Below are 19732 nucleotides of genomic sequence, written 5' to 3'. Positions count from 1 at the left end.
CGGTCTGATTGATTTAATTAATTATTCTAGTGTTTCCACATAACACGGATTTGCCGTAGAGGTCAAATCTGCTACAATGGCTTCAGTGGCAGTCAAGTTATCCATGCTTACTTAGAGATGACAATTTTAGACTATAGAGGACTAGGGAAGATCTTACAGTTATCTAGGCTACAGGTTGTTCATGTGTGACAATAGAATTTGAGAGGTTGCTCCTTTACTGCTATTCACTTCCAAGGGAACCAAAAGGGTTTTACACCACAGGGAGCCAGATTGTCATTTTATTTAGCTTTGATCCCAGTTGGACAAAGATGCCGACCCGTAACTGTTTGAACAGGAACCCGAGAGATTGAACTACAATGAAATTGAGCTACAATGGTCTAGGATGGTTGAGGGGCAGCTCTCAGGTAACTGTTGGGGGATCTTGGATAGTTGGTGGCCTGGCGGTTGGGAGCTTGGGCCGGTGGCCAATAGGTCGCTGGTTCAGATCCCCATTTTGACTTGATGGGAGATCTGTCGACATGCTCTTATGCGGGACGCTTGACCCTGGCTGCTCCTGTGGTTTGCTTTGGATGGTAGTCTGTTAGATAACTGAATATAATGTAAATGTTGAGCGGCTTCACTGTAGGTAGATCAATAATAATGATCAATAAAAAACATCAACAAAAAATATCACTGTCGGGAATGGTAGGGGACGCCATGTGCGACTGACGTGTTTTCTGTTTGCTCCCGTGGTATTCTTAAAGTTTATGTCAATTCTGCAGCAGAACCGTATTTATTTTCAAATATTAATTTGGTGATCCCTTTCCGTAAAAAACAAGACTACTTTGCTTCCGAATGTCAGCATGTCGACCAAACATAAGGCCAAAAGCATGACTTTGAGAAAACCCGGCCTACAAGACCCGCTCTCATCACCGCCCTCTCCTGAGTCTGAGGGCCCGGGGACGGGGGCCCGGTTTCTGATACTTTAAAAGCAGATTTAACCATCCTGCGGAACGAGACTGTGCCAGCAATCACATTACTCAAAACAACAACTGCGTCACACACTACAACAATTGCAGCACTGGAGACCTCCGCTACTAATGTCTCCGATTTAACTACATCCCTGGAGGCTGAAGTTAAACGCCTAGCTGCGGATTTGAAAAAGGTGAAGGAGAGCTGTGTGAGTTTAGAGGGATTCTCTCGCCGCAATAATCTAAGACTTGTATCGGTCCCAGAGTCCGCGGAAATGCATCGTGCGCCCAAAGCCCCGGGATGGGGAGAGGCCCCGTGACATAATTTTTCGAGTGCACTTTTTTCATGAGAAGATGGAGATCCTCCGACGAGCCCGCAATACCACTCTGAGCTTTCAAGGACAGAGCTTCTCCATCTACCAGGACTACTCTCCCACTGTTTCCAGGCAGCGCGCAGCTTTCGGAAAGTCCAAACGAGTACTTCGGGACCATCCAAGTGTGAAGTATGGACTGCGATTCCTGGCCCGTTTATGGATATCTCATGAGGGTAAAGACTACACATTTGAATCTCCGGATGAGGCTATGGCTCACATTCAACGTCACATCAAGAAGTCTTGAATATGCTCACAATTCAGCAACTGTTGCTTGCGAACTGTGGATAGTAAGTAACCCACCTGTGGTAAAATTATGTTTAGATATAACAGGCTAGTCTTGTATAGTTGGCGAAACTATTCAGGCTTATTTGATGTGATCTAATGTTTTGATCATCTAGTGTGCGTGCCTTATCTCGCTCACCTATTTAGTTTGTTTACACATTGTCTCAGTGACTCAAAATATTTTGGTTATTTGTTTACTGCATCCGTTTGCATTGACCCAGTAAACAGTAAATGTCTCCTGAGGCTACACGGTTTTTGGGGCCTCACTTTAATTTTAAAAGTTTTGAGCGTCATTTATGCCCAGCAAACGTAGTTTTTTGGTATTGGTTGTAAGCTGTCTCAGCGTCAACTAGACTACTATTATAATTACTATTATTTTTGATTGTCTTACTACGATTTCCTTACTTCAAATTAGATTTTTGGCTGAGAGCCTTTATACATTTGATTTATTTTCTCTCTCAATGCCTGTTATGAGACTGGGAATTCAATTATATACATCTACAAGTGGTGCTTTGTCATTCCGTTTGCACAAGGGATTCGCCTTTTTTTGTTTTTGAAAAAAAAACATACAAATCTTTCTTTTTGCTGCTTGATCCACGAACAGAATGCGACTTTAAAGAGTGGGACTGTGGGTTTATGTTTAAGACCGCACTCTCACAGACATACTGTGCGAAGAGAACATGTTCTATTTAGGCTTGTACCTCGTTTGGGGAGGTATTGTCTGGGATGGGGGGAGGGGGTGGGGGCAGGTTGAATTGTTCAGTTCTAATGTTGTCATTCTGTCTTTTTAGTTTTTTTCCCCGTTTTTTTGCTGTACTTTTTCCAAACGTTTACCACCGTACATTATTACTCTGAGACAAGTTATTCTGGGGGTTTTGGGTGCTCATTGCTTTTCCATTCTATGCTCTAATGACAGGATTGAATAACGGGAATGCCCAGAGGGGCCGAAATAATGTGATCAAGTACATTTTTTGGAACACCAAAGGGGTTAACAACCCGGTGAAGCGTAAGAGGGTATTGACACACTTAAAGGGTTTGAATGCAAATATTGCATTTCTACAAGAGACTCACTTTAGGACTGGTGAGCATTTTAGGATGCGTAAGGACTGGGTTGGTCAAGTGTTCCACTCAAACTTTCATAGTAAATCAAGAGGTGCTGCTATTCTGGTTGATAAAGCTACTCCCTTTGTAGCTTCTGAGGTTATTGCTGATACTAAGGGACAATACGTCATAGTAACCGGTGAACTGTTTTCTACCCCTCTTGTTTTGGCTAGTGTTTATGCTCCCAATTGGGATGACACAATTTTCATTTCTTCCTTTCTGTCTGCTATTCGCAATTTAGATTCTCATTTGTTGATTTTAGGGGGGGATTTCAACTGTAAAATGTCCCCAGTTCTTGACAAGTCCTCACAAACAAATACAGGCCCATCTAAATGTGCCCTACTTATTCAATCCTTTCTTCAGAAATATGCTATGTTTGAGGCCTGGCGTTTCCTACATCCTACAGATAGACAGTATTCCTTTTATTCTCATGTTCATCAAACATACTCCCGGATTGATTACTTCTTTTTGGACAAAAAACTTCTGCCTAACCTTCGGCAGTGTACTTACGAGAGTATTGTTATGTCTGACCATTCACCATTAGTGCTTGAACTAGAGTTTCCCCAGCGACCTCCTACGTGTTATCAATGGCGTCTCAACCCCATTTTACTCTCAGATAAGGAGTTTGTCAATTTAATTTCTTTTGAAATCACCTTATTCCTAGAAACTAATTCAACACCAGGTATGTCCTGCTCTACCATATGGGAGTCTCTCAAAGCATACCTACGTGGCCAAATTATTTCTTATACAGCCAACCAAAACAGAGTTCGCTCCCAGCGACTTCGGGACCTGAGCGAGTCCATAGCCACATTGGATGAGAAGTATGCTACGGATCCTTCCTCTGATCTGCATAAAGACCGCAAACTACTCCAATCTGAATTTGATGAGCTTTCTACCAGGCAAGTTGAACAGTTACTCTTGCGAGCTCGATCCAAAGTCTATGAACAAGGCGACAAGGCCAGTAAACTCCTTGCGCATCAGATCCGTAAATCTGGGGCCTCTGGAAGGCTTGCTGCACCAAGTAATACACTCTGACCAGACTGGCTTTGTGAGAAATAGGCATTTATTTTTCAATATTAGGCGCCTTATGAATATATTGTACTCCCCAGCGTCGGAGGACCCGGAGGTGGTGGTCTCACTTGATGCTGAAAAAGCGTTTGACCGTGTTGAGTGGGATTACCTAACACCTGCCCTTTATAGATTTGGCTTTGGCCCAAAATTCATTGCGTGGATAAAGATTCTTTATTTTTCCCCCATGGTTTTGGTACGGACTAATAACTTGTCCTCTGACTATTTTCCCTTGCACCGCGGATCCAGACAGGGTTGCCCACTCTCCCCCTTGTTGTTTGCTTTGGCAATCGAACCTCTCGCCATTGCACTATGCTCTAATGATGCCATTCAAGGCATAATCAGGGCAGGCTGGGAGCAGAAAGTCTCGCTATATGCTGACGACCTCCTTTTGTTTATCTCCAACCCCGATACCTCATTGCCACGTGCCCTATCTGTTCTTAAAAAGTTTGGATCAATCTCAAGGTACAAGCTGAATCTAGGCAAGAGTGAGCTTTTTCCGGTAAACAAGGCTGCTTTAAAGTGCTCTTTTACAAGTTCTCAGTTTAGGATGGTCCAGGATCAATTCACTTACTTGGGAGTGAAAGTGACAAGGAAATATTCAAATTTGTTTCAGGAAAACTTTGTTGCTCTAGCAGACAGATTGAATCAATCTTTTACTTTTTGGAATTCGCTACCCCTTTCTCTTATCGGAAGGATTAATGTCATTAAAATGAATGTGTTGGCCAAATTTTTATATTTATTTCAATGTTTACCCATTTTTATTCCAAAATCTTTTTTTATTTCACTGGATCAAACATTCAAAAACATGCATTTTATTTGGGATGGCAAGGTACCACGGATTGGTAGAAAACATTTACAGAAGCCTAGGTCATTGGGGGGTTTAGCTCTACCATATTTTCAGACATACTACTGGGCTGCGAATTTCAGAGCCATTCTGTACTGGCTGCAGACTGATCCTACTGGCCCTAGACCACTCTGGGTCCAGATGGAGTCTGAATCGTGTAAACCTGCAGCACTTTCCTCTGTGCTGTGCTCGTCTCTCCCAGTGTCCCTAGGCAAAAGGTGTGTCAACCCAATTGTAAAGCAGTCTCTTAAAATGTTGGAATCAGTTCCGTTTAGCCTTTAGCCTCCGAGGCTTTTCTCTATCAGGCCCAATCAATCAGAACATTTTATTTCCTCCATCTTTGAATGATGGGGCTTTTGGCATTTGGAACTCACTAGGCCTCTCCTCGCTAGCCCAATTATTCTTTGATGATACATCTGCCTCTTTTTCTCAGCTGCAGGAAAAGTTCAATCTCCCCCAATCCCACTTTTTCCGCTATCTCCAGACTAGAAACTTTGTCAGAGCTAACACACCTGGATTTCCCAATAGGCCTGCGAATACAGCTATAGAGAGCATCTTGAAGCTTCCTAGGGGCGCAATTACAGATGTATATGCAATCATTCATGACTTACAGAACCCTTCTTTGGTGCCTTTAAAGACTCGATGGGAAAAGGATTTGGGGGAGGAACTTGGGGAAGACGCCTGGGAATCTGTGCTGCACAGGGTGCACTCGTCCTCTTTTAGCAATAGACACAGCCTCATTCAATTCAAGGTGGTTCACCGTATCCACTGATCGGGGGCCAAACTTGGAAGAATATTCTCTGATTTTGATCCTACCTGTGTCAGATGTAAAGTGGAACCAGCCACACTGTTGCATATGTTTTGGGGCTGTCATAAACTGTCAGGTTTCTGAGAATTAATATTTAAATGTTTCTCTGATATATATGACACTGTTATAGATCCGTCTCCCCTTTACAGCCCTTTTTGGAGTACTGCCCATGGGTACCCCCCTATCAAGAATCCAGTCGGACACTGTTGCTTATACAACTCTTTTAGCTAGACGGCTAATACTACAGAACTGGAAGATGGCAGCTCCCCCATCTTATAAATATTGGGTGAGGGATGTGTTGTGCTCTCTGAAACTAGAAATAATTCAATTCAATTCACGTGGGAACCCCAAACTGTTTGAGGCTTGGGCTCCATTCCGGTCTTACTTTAAACAGTCCATCCTCTGATGGCATTCCAATTAATACTAAAATAAGTCTGTGACTTAAGGGTTGGAGGAGCTTCTCTCTGTGTTTTTGCTTGGTGGGGGCATTAAGGTCCATGTGCTTATTGATTGTGATCCGCAGATGCCTTGTTCATCTTGCCCGGGCAGAGACTGAAGTGTGAGCTTGTTTTTCCCAGTTATTTTTACATTTTGTTCACGCCTACATGAATAATCAATCTATTTTTTTATTTTTTTATTTTAAAGCATTGTAAACTTTTTTGGGGATCCAGTGGATGGTCGGTCTGTGGCCATGACTCTCTGTGAGTGGTTGCATTTCTCCACCCTTGTCCCTTGACTGTTTACAGGAACAATGGTGAGGTGTTCTGTCCCTGCACTATAGATAGCCCTTTAACCTCTGTAGCCTTCTGCCTGGTGTGTTTAACTTGTCTAAAGTATGGTATCTTTAGAGCTATTTTTTTATTTGTATTTTTATTTGTATTTTTTTTCTAGTTGAGTATATTATTTATATTGCTTTGTCTTGTCTGTGTGTGTGTGTAAAACTTAATAAACAGAGTTAAAAAAATATCTAAAAAATATCACTGTCTCTGAGATTTAGAATCCGACTTGTCATTAAAAGAAGTCTACAGAACCTTCAGATTATAATTGTGACACCTGCGGTTTATGACACCTACTTGCTAAGAAAGTTTCCCATTGACTTAAATGATAGGTGTGGCCCCGTTTACTGTAGTTTGGACACACCTACTCATTCAAGGGTTTTTCCTTTATTTTTGCTATTTTCTACATTGTGGAATAATAGTGAAGACATCAAAAGGATGAAATAACACATATGGAATCATGTAGTAGGGTCAAAGACGAGACATGTACATTTGGTGTCCGAAGGCCATTCATTTAACAGGTTTCTGAGAATTAATATTTAAATGTTTCTCTGATATATGACACTGTTATAGATCCGTCTCCCCTTTACAGCCCTTTTTGGAGTACTGCCCATGGGTACCCCCCTATCAAGAATCCAGTCGGACACTGTTGCTTATACAACTCTTTTAGCTAGACGGCTAATACTACAGAACTGGAAGATGGCAGCTCCCCCATCTTATAAATATTGGGTGAGGGATGTGTTGTGCTCTCTGAAACTAGAAATAATTCAATTCAATTCACGTGGGAACCCCAAACTGTTTGAGGCTTGGGCTCCATTCCGGTCTTACTTTAAACAGTCCATCCTCTGATGGCATTCCAATTAATACTAAAATAAGTCTGTGACTTAAGGGTTGGAGGAGCTTCTCTCTGTGTTTTTGCTTGGTGGGGGCATTAAGGTCCATGTGCTTATTGATTGTGATCCGCAGATGCCTTGTTCATCTTGCCCGGGCAGAGACTGAAGTGTGAGCTTGTTTTTCCCAGTTATTTTTACATTTTGTTCACGCCTACATGAATAATCAATCTATTTTTTTATTTTTTTATTTTAAAGCATTGTAAACTTTTTTTGGGATCCAGTGGATGGTCGGTCTGTGGCCATGACTCTCTGTGAGTGGTTGCATTTCTCCACCCTTGTCCCTTGACTGTTTACAGGAACAATGGAACAATGGTGAGGTGTTCTGTCCCTGCACTGTCCCTGTCCCTGCACTGTCCCTGCACCCTGTTCTGTCCCTGCACTGTCCCTTGCTGATGGAAGGAGGTTTTCACTCAAAATCTCACGATACATGGCCCCATTCATTTTTTCCATTACGCGGATCAGTCGTCCTGGTCCCTTTGTAGAAAAACAGACCCAAAGCATGATGTTTCCACCCCCATGCTTCACAGTAGGTATGGTGTTCTTTGATGCAACTCAGCATTCTTTGTCCTCCAAACACGACGAGTTGAGTTTTTACCAAAAAGTTATATTTTGGTTTCATCTGACCATATGACATTCTCCCAATCTTCTTCTGGATCATCCAAATGCTCTCTATCAAACTTCAGATGGGCCTGGACATGTACTGGCTTAAGCAGGGGCACTGTAGGATTTGAGTCCCTGGCGGCGTAGTGTGTTACTGATGGTAGGCTTTGTTACTTTGGTCCCAGGTCTCTGCAGGTCATTCACTGGTTCTGGGATTTTTGCTCACCGTTCTTGCGATCATTTTGACCCCACGGGGTGAGATCTTGCGTGGAGCCCCAGATCGAGGGAGATTATCAGTGGTCTTGTATGTCTTCCATTTCCTAATAATTGCTCCCACAGTTGATTTCTTCAAACCAAGCTGCTTACCTATAGCAGATTCAGTCTTCCGATTCAGTCTTCCAGCCTGGTGCAGGTCTACAATTTTGTTTCTGGTGTCCTTTGACAGCTCTTTGGTCTTGGCCATAGTGGAGTTTGGAGTGTGACTGTTTGAGGTTGTGGACAGGTCTCTTTTATTCTGATAACATGTTCAAACAGGTGCCATTAATACAGGTAACGAGTGGAGGACAGAGGAGCCTCTTAAAGAAGAAGTTACAGGTCTGTGAGAGCCAGAAATCTTGCTTGTTTGTAGGTGACCAAATACTTATTTTCCACCATAATTTGCAAATAAATTCAATTATTGGCTTTATTGTTGAATATAACTCAAATAAGGGCATAGGTGACACTCAAATTAACATAAAAAAGTATTTTAGGGAATTGTAATTGCTACTTTGAAAACCTTACACGTCTTTGACCCAGTAACCAAAAAAGTGTTAAACAAATCAAAATATATTTTATATTTGAGATTCTTCAAAGTAGTCACCCTTTGCCTTGATGACAGCTTTGCACACTCTTGGCAATCCATTCAAATCATATTTTTATTCAATACATATTTTATATTCCATAATTAATTACCCAAATAATTAGACATTATAATAATGTTAGGCCACTCCGCTACATTATGGTGATGCCTGTGTGAGGATGCTAAAGTCTGGTTCATTTCTCAGAGTACAGTGATGTTTTTGTTAACAAGAACATTTTAACAAGAACTATTTCTCTCCTGCCTCAGGCCGCCACGCATTACTTTCCTCCCCTCTCCCTCCCTTCTGTAAATTCTATGGGCTGTTACAACTTCTTGCAATGTTGTTCATCTCTAGATGTGGGCATAATATATAATTTTTATAATGGAGACATTACTGGATGTTAGATTTTAATGAATAGCATTAAGAAGTGTTTCAAGTTTTGTTTAATGTTGATTATTGTGCTTTCTGCATGAAATAGTTTGTTTATAAGGCCGGAACTTTCCTTTCTTACTATTCCACATAATGGTGAGTCATCCTCATATCTTACATTACAAAGATGCCTCAAGGGAAGTAAAAGGCAATTGGATTTGAATCAAAAGTATATTACATTACCCTAAAAACAGGTGTGTAATCTGCAATCTTTATTGTGATAGCCATTGTGACATTGAAAATCCAATATTGGTGTTTGGCCACCACTCATTGAGATCGAGGGGATCAATAAGCAAGGGGCGCTTTCCAGTTACCAACTACGCTGATGTCCGGGCAGCAGAAGGATTTTGGTCGGCTGTGGCTGTTATTCGAGCCATGCTTTTATTGTTCAGGTCGAATGGACAGTGAGGGCGAGGTGCTGAGGCTCCTTGCCTGATTGGCTGAAACATTCCGTGGTCCCGCTTAGCAGGAGGTGCACCCAGCCCCAGGGAGCAGAGTTCCTTTCATTAGGGAATTTAATATTGTTCCATTATTGATGGATAAATCCTTTTTACAACCGGGAAAGGTGGGTCATTGTTCAGGGCATAATGTCCCCTACATAATGATACAAAACATGACCTGCTCTCTTTGAAATAGAAGTTATTCACAAAGTTTAGAATACACAATATAATTTAGCATTTCTACAGCACACAATGATCATAGCATGCATCAGTACACTTCTTGCCTCCCAGCTTGGATCCTTATGTAATGATTTCTCCCACAAAGCAAGGTTTTTGGTGTTAACAATAATGTTTTCCTGATTCCATTTGAATGGTCTGGATTCTGTCCTTTTAGAGCAGGGCAAACCATTGGTGGGCCCCTGCTATTACTGTGTCACCCTGTCTTGGATAGAACGTGTGAAGTGGATGTTCTGCCATGTAATGGCCCTCTGGACTGTAAAGGCATCAGCATACTTCAGTCAGTTTCACACGAACCATGAGCTTGCATACTCCCTTAAGACCTTCACTTGATAAACGAGAAAAAGTGACAATAGCACTGTTTGTCCATTTTGAGATGCCATAACCACCCACCCAACTCAAGAAATCCTTCATTAATTTTGACCTTTTTGCCAAGGAAATCTTAGTTACGCAATTTTACATGTTTGGTGCAGCATTTCTCAATGAAAAAATGTGCATGAAATCGAGTCATCTCTCGTTGAATGACACCCAAGTCTTTATTGAAGAATCCCTACTGTTGACCAATCACCAAAAAAGGTGCATAGACTATGGCTACCGACTTCGGTCAAATTGGTGTGACCGAATAGCCAAAAAGTCCAAAACAAACAATAACGTCACAAAATGTTATCATAATATATGCACAAACTCTTCCAAACTGTTTCGTCTGGGAAGCATGCAGAAGCCTTAATCCAAAGTGCATTGGGAATGGGGGAAAAGATTTGCTGGGTAGTGTCACGTCTTTTCATCTCTACCGTTGTAGATGTGTGGGTATGGTCTGCCAACTGCCAGAGGCATTTGAAATTGGCCTGGTCTTTAGTCAGCCGACTTCCCTACAATAACTCCTTTTTTTTTAAGAGTGTACTAAGTAACTGAAACACATATCTAAAAACTAAGGCAAGGGAAGTGGAAATATCATGTTAAGGGGTGTTCCACTGAAAACCTAACAGAAAGGGTATACAGTAAATGGCCTAATAAATCAAAATAACAGTCAGAAAGACTTACGACAGGATAGCGGATAGGGAGAGCATCTCGGCTGTGAGGTAAGAGAGGTAGCCCAGGACGAAGATGAAGCCTGGCTCGATAATCTGGATGTTCTTGGTGCATCTGGTTAGGAGCGAGATCAGCAGAGCAAAGACGACACCAACCAGGGAGCCTCCAACCGCCACCACGAAGAATGAGACTACACAGAGCAGAGGAGGAAGAGAGGAAGGTGATAAAAGAAAGAGGAGGAGGAAGAAGAAGAGAGTCAGAAGGACATATAGGGGCAAACAGGGAACAAAGTAAGTCATTATTAAATGAATACATCAAATGTTGGTTAGACCAGGGGTATGCAACTCTGTTCCTGGAAAGCCTCAGGTAATGCAGGACTTTTTCTCAACTAGATACCCCACCTGACCAACTGAGCTTATTTATCAGTTCAGTGATTGCCTACATTTAACATACCTGGTCTTCCAGGTCGATTAAATAAAAAACGCTCTCCAGGACCAGGGTTCCCTACCCCTGGGTTAGACAGATTACATACTCTATTGCTTATTGCATTACCTTTACATTTTGCTTAAAGATGGCACAATAAGCTGTACCTATTGACTATCTGACAGGGCTCTATTTGTTGGCCTGAGAATCAAACACTGGCACCTTATTCCTTACATAGCGCACTACTGTAAGTTGTTCAGGATAAGAGTGTCTCCTAAATGACTAAAATGTCAAATGTAAAATAATTGCAATATATAAGGACTAGAGTGCAATTTTGGACGCAGCCAAGGTGGGGCGCTCTTACTCACTTATGCCTTTGATGATCTCTACAGCGTCGATTTGTGCCCCTCCAAGCGACACAAATGCATCAAACACATTGAACAGCACCTGAGGGAGCATGGAAATAAAGATGACCGGTCACTAAGGAGTTGGGGGGGTTAAGCAACCAAATAAATTGAACATTACATTATTTAATGTGTTACAATTAATTGAATAAATTGTGTAATATAATCCATTAGATTTAAAATGGTATTCTTGGACTATTTGTATATGATTTATGTTATATAGGCCTACAAGCAGACAGCATTCTCTGGAGTAAAGCATGTGACTGACCGGTGCAGTTCAGTCAACGTGCCTTGTCTTGTGTATTGCCTTTGTACTTCATTTGTCGGGTTAAGGTTTCCAATGATGAATGTCATTACACTTGGATGTCCACATACTTCTTATTTAACACATTACAAAAAGTTAAGTGAATGTGTTTTGCAAAAAAACTGTAGTATACACATTAACTGTGTCCCAAATGGCACCCTATTCCTTACCAAGGGGCGTAATTCAGACTTACCCTATGCACGTGTTTAACAAGGTTTGTGTGTGTGGCACCCTTGTGAGCACTGAATACATTTAATTAAATGCCAGAAAACACACCCACTGGGTGGCCTACCAATTTGATCAAGGAGTTTTTCGGTTCATTTATCTAAATCCCTTTAAATACTGAATTTGTTCGGCACAACATTAGTATGTAGCTTATGGAGAAGGTGTTCAGAATGGAGATGCATCTGCATATTCATCTGTTTCAAAACCCATGAGTAGATTTAAAAACACTTAGAGTGAAATATATATTATTTTTCATCAACCTTAGGCTGCATCATGGGACAAATACAGTTAGAGCGCCTTACGCACAAAATGTAAAAAAAGGTTGAATCAGCATTGTTTCAATGTAATTTATCAACGTATTGTGATATGGAATGTGAGCATTAAACACATTTAGATTTGCAAAAGTTATGAAAACAGTACTGGTTGATCTAATTTCTACCAGCGTCGCAAAGATTGAATTGAGGGTTAAACTTTTACTTAAATACAATCCCACTGGGCACAAAAAATGTTGAATTAATGTTCAATGTAATTTGTCAACAAATTGTGATGTGGAATCTACTGGAAAATATATTGGATTTGTAAAAAGTCAACAACTGTTGTTTTGAGGGTGACATTTCTACCCCAGGATTATGTCATTATGGTAACCCATTTTCAACATAGAGAAACCTTGTATAAAATATGAAACAAAGTCAGATCTTCAACATTATATCCAATATCAGAAAAGTTAATGCCAGGCAGCACCTCCTACTGGAAAGTTGATCTATCTACAGCTATGGTTGCTAAACTTCTAATAGTTAGCCAAATTTCAGTTCATGTGTGTGGAGCAGTGGATGACTGGAAGACTGTGTCCCCTTTTCTCAGATATACAACAAATTATCTATTACTAGTGTGTTCATATCTACATTTTTTAAATGTAATTTAAGTTTCCACATCACAATAACATCACTTCCAGTTGACAGGGGCAGCTGTAGTAGGGCAGAAATTTGATGAACTGACTATTTGGAAAGGTGGCGTCATGACAGTGCCACGTTGAAATTCACTGAGCTCTTCAGTTAGGATTTTCTACTGTCAAAGTTTGTCTACTGGAGATTGCATGGCTGTGTGCTCAATTTTATACACCTGTCAGCAACGGGTATTGCTGAAACAGCCGAATCCAGAATTTGTAGGGGTCCACATACTTTTGTATATATAGTGTTTCAACCCAGGATCCATATAAAATAGACAACACATATACTGTATGCCTACGGTTTCAAGCTTCCCCATAGTATGATGCTGCCTCCCCCATGCTTCACCATGGTGCCAGGTTTCCTCCAGACGTGACACTTTGCATTCAGGCCAAAGAGTTCAATCTTGGTTTCATCAGATCAGAGAATCTGTTTCTCGTGGTCTGAGAGTCCTTTAGGTGCCTTTTGGCAAACTCCAAGCAGGCTGTCATGTGCCTTTTAACTGAGAAGTGGCTTCCATCTGGGCACTCCACCAAAAAGGCCCGATTGGTGGAGTTCTGCAGAGATGGTTGTCCTTCTAGGCAGAATTGCAAAGAAAAAGCCATATCTCAGACTGGCCAATAAAAAGAAAAGATTAAGATGGGCAAAAGAACACAGACACAGGACAGAGGAGCTCTGCTTAGAAGGCCAGCATCCCGGAGTCGCCTCTTCACTGTTGACGTTGAGACTGGTGTTTTGCGGGTACTATTTAATGAAGCTGCCAGTTGAAGACTTGTGAGGCATCTGTTTCTCAAACTAAACACGCTAATGTACTTGTCCTCTTGCTCAGTTGTGCACCGGGGCCTCCCACTCCTCTTTCTGTTCTAGTTAGAGCCAGTTTGCGCTGTTCCGTGAAGGGAGTAGTACACAGCGTTGTATGAGATCTTCAGATTCTTGGCAATTTATCACATGGAATAGCCTTCATTTCTCCGAACAAGAATAGACTGACGAGTTTCAAAAGAAAGGTATTTGTTTCTGGCCATTTTGAGCCTGTAATCGAACCCACAAATGCTGATGCTCCAGATACTCTAAAGAAGGCCAGTTTTATTGCTTCTTTAATCAGGACTACAGTTTTCAGCTGTGCTAACATAATTGCAAAACGGTTTTCTAATGATCAATTAGCCTTTTAAAATGATACACTTGGATTAGCTAGACAAAATGTGCCATTGGAACGCAGGAGTGATGGTTGCTGAAAATGGGCCTCTGTACGCCGGGCCTCCAGCTACAATACTAATTTACAACATTAACAATGTCTACACTGTATTTCTGATAAATTTTATGTTATTTTAATGGACAAGGACATTTCTAAGTGACCCCAAACTTTTGAACGGTAGTGTATATTTAATCAATTTTGAATTCAGGCTGGAACACTTTTTTTTTTTTAAATAAGTCAAGTGGTATGAATACTTTCTGAAGACACTGTAGCATGAAAGGGATGCAGGTATTTTTTTAGAGCTCTTCACAATTGCTATAATAATCTGCGCAGAATCTCAAACAGCATTGATTACTTGCACTATTTACTTTTAATGTAATCTCAACTGCAATTCAGGTCATTTGATTGTGTTTCTAGATGAAGAACAGTGATAACACATTAAGTTGTGGTATAAATAAAGACAATTTAACTTTTCTGTGCATTTAAATTGGTTGAAACATATTTAGATGACAACTAAACCAAAAATAAGACATTGTTACTCCATTGGTATGTGCTTGTGCTTTTAGATGGTTGAAAGAAGTGTTATAACATATTGGGAATTCAACAAACTCCGTCTGCCTTTTTGAGTGGGTGAATAATGGTTGAAATCTCATTGATCAACATCTCAAGCAAATATGACCTAAATGTCCACATTGAAATGACGTGGTGTGCCCAGTGGGATGACAGGCCCAACTATTGTGCCATAGGTCAGGTTCAAACTGTTACAGCTTGGTCTGCTCTCCATAATGATTTCATTAGCCTGCATGTCAATTTTCTTACATGGCTGATATCCTGCAATTAAATAGATTTTTCCATGTTTTCTTTTGTATGTTCATGTGATATCTGAGCAACTCGAACATTACAACAAAATCAATGGTCTGAAAAACCTAGCTAAAAATGTTGACATGGGCTAGTTGATTAACTGTAATAAATAGCTCTCTAAAGTAAGCAATGACTGACAATAAAAAAGTAAAACTGCTGATGCCCTGCCAAATAACGACATTGCAGCTTGAGGCCCACAGTCCGTATTGACACCACCTATTGAGTATGGCTGATATAGGGAAAAGTGTGCAATTTGGGACGCATCCTAATAATGATGAATGAGGATGATCAAGTTTGTGAGACTGACCACTGTGACGCCGTCGTTGAGAAGGGACTCCCCAAACACCAGGATGTACAGAACCTCGTTGACATGGACCTCCTCAAACACGGCAATCACAGCCACTGGGTCCACAGCAGCAATCAGACTCCCAAACAACAACAACTGCAGGAGACCAGTGTCGATATTACCTACAGAGGCCCAGGGTAAAAGGTGTTATGATCTCAGACCTTTGATCTACCTTACACATTAACTCTGAGGACCTCACAAATGCCAGTTTCAGTCATCGTAAAACTATAGAAGAACCTGTCTTTTATGTTGATCTGCTCTATGGTGGTCAGTTCAGACTTTGGTTGGGCCTGTCCCAAATGGCACCCTATTCCCTATATAGTGCACTGCTATTGACCAGGGTCTTCTGGTCAAAAGTAGTGCACTAGCATAGGAAATCGGGTGCTATTTGGGACGCATAAGTTGCCTGCCTTACCCATGGCCCCGCCCAACCAGCACCCCCAAAGGGCGAGTCCTAAAGTGGCAGCGTTCCAGCAGGTGCCAATAACAGCGTAAACCAGGATGGCACCCAAGTTGCCGAAGAACAGCTTGTTGGGCATGGAGTAGCCCGCGTCCAGGACGATCTGGGGCAGCAGGTAGAAGAAGAAGGTGAAGGGCTGCAGCCTGAAGGTCTGCACCTTGTCTGCCCCATAGATAATGCCGCCCAGGACCCAACCGATGCAAATGAGGAGGCCGCTCTCCGGGATTACTCTGGTTAGACACGGGTTCAGCTGGAATACTGTTGGTGAACAGAGCAAGACAAGGACAAAAGAGACAAATTCAGAGATACGCAGAGTGAATGAAAGACAAAAGTTAATAATTTGGTAGATTCAGGTGGCGCCAAGTCAAACAGACCTGAGCCCGGTTTCCCCATAGCGATTGTACTTAGGCTTACGAATGTTTTAATGATGCATCTTTTCCACAATGGCCGAATATGTAACACGCATTTCCCAAAACATCATGCAGAGAAATGTTGACTAAGTGCGTCGTGGATTGAAATAAAGGCAGCACTACTCTCGGATCAGCATTCTACTTTTCATATTTTACCTAACATTACAATTAATCCACAATACTGACAAGGGATCAGATCCTAGAGAGATATTATCACCTATGGCAACAAATATTGAGGTGGCTGATTATAATGCTTACCCTATAATAATGCACAAAATCAAGATTTGGCACATTATTGTGCACATGTTAAACATACTGAAATATATTGAAGCAAAAATTACAGACAGTAACATACAAATAGCTCAATTAAACTCAACTGAATGAGCATGAAATTGATTGTAAGGTCATTGAAATAACAGAGATACAGTGTGTAGCCTACACTGTATTTATATTTCTAATACAGTCATCTCGGTTTTCATTTAATCAAATTTGTATTTTTCGTTTGTTAGTAACAATGAAAAGAAATTGGTAACTTTGTGTAGTCACATTTGTTCTGAAGTTATAGGTGCTCACAGGAAGACAGATTAATATCTTGATTTTATGTTTAGCGGAAATCTTCTGAGAATAAAGTGACGCGGAAGGGCGCAAAAGTATCTAACGACAACCTTAGCTGTTCTACGAGTGGTCTGAGGCAGTCATTAAATAACAAGCTTTTTCAAGAGACACTTTAGAAACAATGGTTTTGGGAAACAGCTCAGAGATTTAATGATGCTCCTACGAAGGTTCTAACAATCAACTTGGCCTGAAAATGCTTTTGCAAAACCAGGCCCTGGGCACTGATTCACAAAACACTTCTTACGCAAAAACGTAAGGAGCTTCTTAAAAAAAAAAGAAGTTCATAAGAAAGTTTAGGTGCAATTGAGGAATTGCACCTAAACATTTCTTACGAATTTATGATTTTCTTAAAACTTCTCAAAGTTTTCTTATGATCTTCTTAACTATCTTAAGATGATTGTTGCTATGCAACCGAGTTAGCCTACTAACTAGCATATTTCTTACTGATATTACTGGTCAATTTCTTTTGGGGGGGGGGGGTTTCAAACAATCAATACAGATTTTTTTCAATTAAACATGTTCAATTTCTTTCATTAGCTTGAGAATAAGCTATCTTAAGAACATTAAGAAATCCAATAACTTTATTTTCAAAAATCACATTTTTCTTAACTACTTCCTTAAGATGAAACATGGGAAGAAACTTAACAACATTTTCAAGAACTTTATTGAGGAATAGCAACTTTTTGTAAGTTTCTTCTTAATAAGAATAAAGTTAAGGAAAAAATGGCACTTAGGAAGAAATGTCTTCTTAAGATGGTTTTGTGAATCTGGGCTGTGGTCCCAAAAATGCTGCTCACTGCCTGATAAATCTTTGAAGTAAATTTTTCACAGCCAAGATGCTGGCATCATTTTAGCGTAGTTAGCTAATTAGTCAGGCCTCCTTACACTTTCTTGATCCCTGGAGTTGTATTCATAAAGAATCTTAGAGTATGAGTGCTGATATACTATATCCTCTGTTGTGGCTTAAAGATCCTACTGCATATATCATGGACTGTGAGGACCTGATCATAGATCAGCATTCCTACTCTAAGACGCTTTATGATTAGGCTGCGGCCTCCTTACACTTTTTTGATTGTTTATCAATAACGGGATCAAAATGTCCACAGGATACAAGGGAGTCTGACATTGACATCTGTTCCTACCTGGCAACATTATTGGGCTTTACACAAAGGCAGGTGTTGAAACTCAAAGCCGGAACTAAAAGGTAAAGCAAAAGGATTCAAATGTGTGAGGTTGCGAAACTTGCAAATTATCAACCATTTCAGAAGACTGAGAAAGTGTCATTTTTTCTGTCCCTGGAGTATGATTAACCATCAATGTGCCATTATAAATGTTCTCATCACTCACTCAGTCTGGATTAGCAGAGAGAGGCAAGTTTTTAAAGTCGGTAATGCTTTTTCAGATTCCATGCCATCACTCCTTCTTTAACTTCGTCCACAGGATCAATTCCTACCAAGCCGGCTGGCTTCTATCTCAAAGTGAACATTTTCACTAACTGAACAGTAACCTCTGGATTTGTCATCCAACCAGAGGACTCAGGGCTATATCTTTTGCTTAGGCGTTTTAAATGTTGCCTCTGGCAGCCTGAAGCTCAGTTAATAGGGCTAGGCTTCCCGCAAGCGGGACAACTTCTGGTGAAACTGGAGGGCGCGCAATTCAAATAAATATTTATAAATATTATGGATATCTCTAACAGTCCCCCCTGAGTGAGTTTTCTTATGCATGTGATGTCAGAATTAATTCACTAACCCCATTTCTGTCTACAGTTTTTTATGCGAGTAAGATATAAATGCTGACAGATAATTGGTTCCTTCGACATGGTGGGATCTTTTTGTGCTGGTAAAATTGATTATGGTAGAAATGGCAGTGGAAATGCATTTACAGTGCCTTGCGAAAGTATTCGGCCCCCTTGAACTTTGCGACCTTTTGCCACATTTCAGGCTTCAAACATAAAGATATAAAACTGTATTTTTTTGTGAAGAATCAACAACAAGTGGGACACAATCATGAAGTGGAACGACATTTATTGGATATTTCAAACTTTTTTAACAAATCAAAAACTGAAATTGGGTGTGCAAAATTATTCAGCCCCCTTAAGTTAATACTTTGTAGCGCCACCTTTTGCTGCGATTACAGCTGTAAGTCGCTTGGGGTATGTCTCTATCAGTTTTGCACATCGAGAGACCAAAATTTTTTCCCATTCCTTCTTGCAAAACAGCTCGAGCTCAGTGAGGTTGGATGGAGAGCATTTGTGAACAGCAGTTTTCAGTTCTTTCCACAGATTCTCCATTGGATTCAGGTCTGGACTTTGACTTGGCCATTCTAACACCTGGATATGTTTATTTTTGAACCATTCCATTGTAGATTTTGCTTTATGTTTTGGATCATTGTCTTGTTGGAAGACAAATCTCCGTCCCAGTCTCAGGTCTTTTGCAGACTCCATCAGGTTTTCTTCCAGAATGGTCCTGTATTTGGCTCCATCCATCTTCCCATCAATTTTAACCATCTTCCCTGTCCCTGCTGAAGAAAAGCAGGCCCAAACCATGATGCTGCCACCACCATGTTTGACAGTGGGGATGGTGTGTTCAGGGTTCAGAGCTGTGTTGCTTTTATGCCAAACATAACGTTTTGCATTGTTGCCAAAAAGTTCAATTTTGGTTTCATCTGACCAGAGCACCTTCTTCCACATGTTTGGTGTGTCTCCCTGGTGGCTTGTGGCAAACTTTAAACAACACTTTTTATGGATATCTTTAAGAAATGGCTTTCTTCTTGCCACTCTTCCATAAAGGCCAGATTTGTGCAATATACGACCGATTGTTGTCCTATGGACAGAGTCTCCCACCTCAGCTGTAGATCTCTGCAGTTCATCCAGAGT

General features: G+C 40.9%; 1 protein-coding gene across 1 annotated transcript in view; it reads right to left on the bottom strand.

Annotated features, from left to right (window-relative positions):
• The window catches only part of LOC109903780 (sodium/hydrogen exchanger 3), a 62123-nt gene that overhangs the window by 34882 nt on the left and 7509 nt on the right, over nucleotides 1-19732 (bottom strand). Inside the window, exons 2-5 of the mRNA XM_020500716.2 lie at nucleotides 15788-16090; nucleotides 15334-15494; nucleotides 11465-11543; nucleotides 10686-10863 (exon numbers count right to left, since the gene is read on the bottom strand). Coding sequence (XP_020356305.1) covers nucleotides 10686-10863; nucleotides 11465-11543; nucleotides 15334-15494; nucleotides 15788-16090 — 721 coding nt within the window. The remainder of the gene's footprint in view (nucleotides 1-10685; nucleotides 10864-11464; nucleotides 11544-15333; nucleotides 15495-15787; nucleotides 16091-19732) is intronic.

This window comes from Oncorhynchus kisutch, linkage group LG14 (genome assembly GCF_002021735.2).
Source record: "Oncorhynchus kisutch isolate 150728-3 linkage group LG14, Okis_V2, whole genome shotgun sequence".
Lineage (NCBI taxonomy): Eukaryota > Metazoa > Chordata > Actinopteri > Salmoniformes > Salmonidae > Oncorhynchus > Oncorhynchus kisutch.
This window is presented reverse-complemented; position numbering and strand designations above follow the sequence as displayed.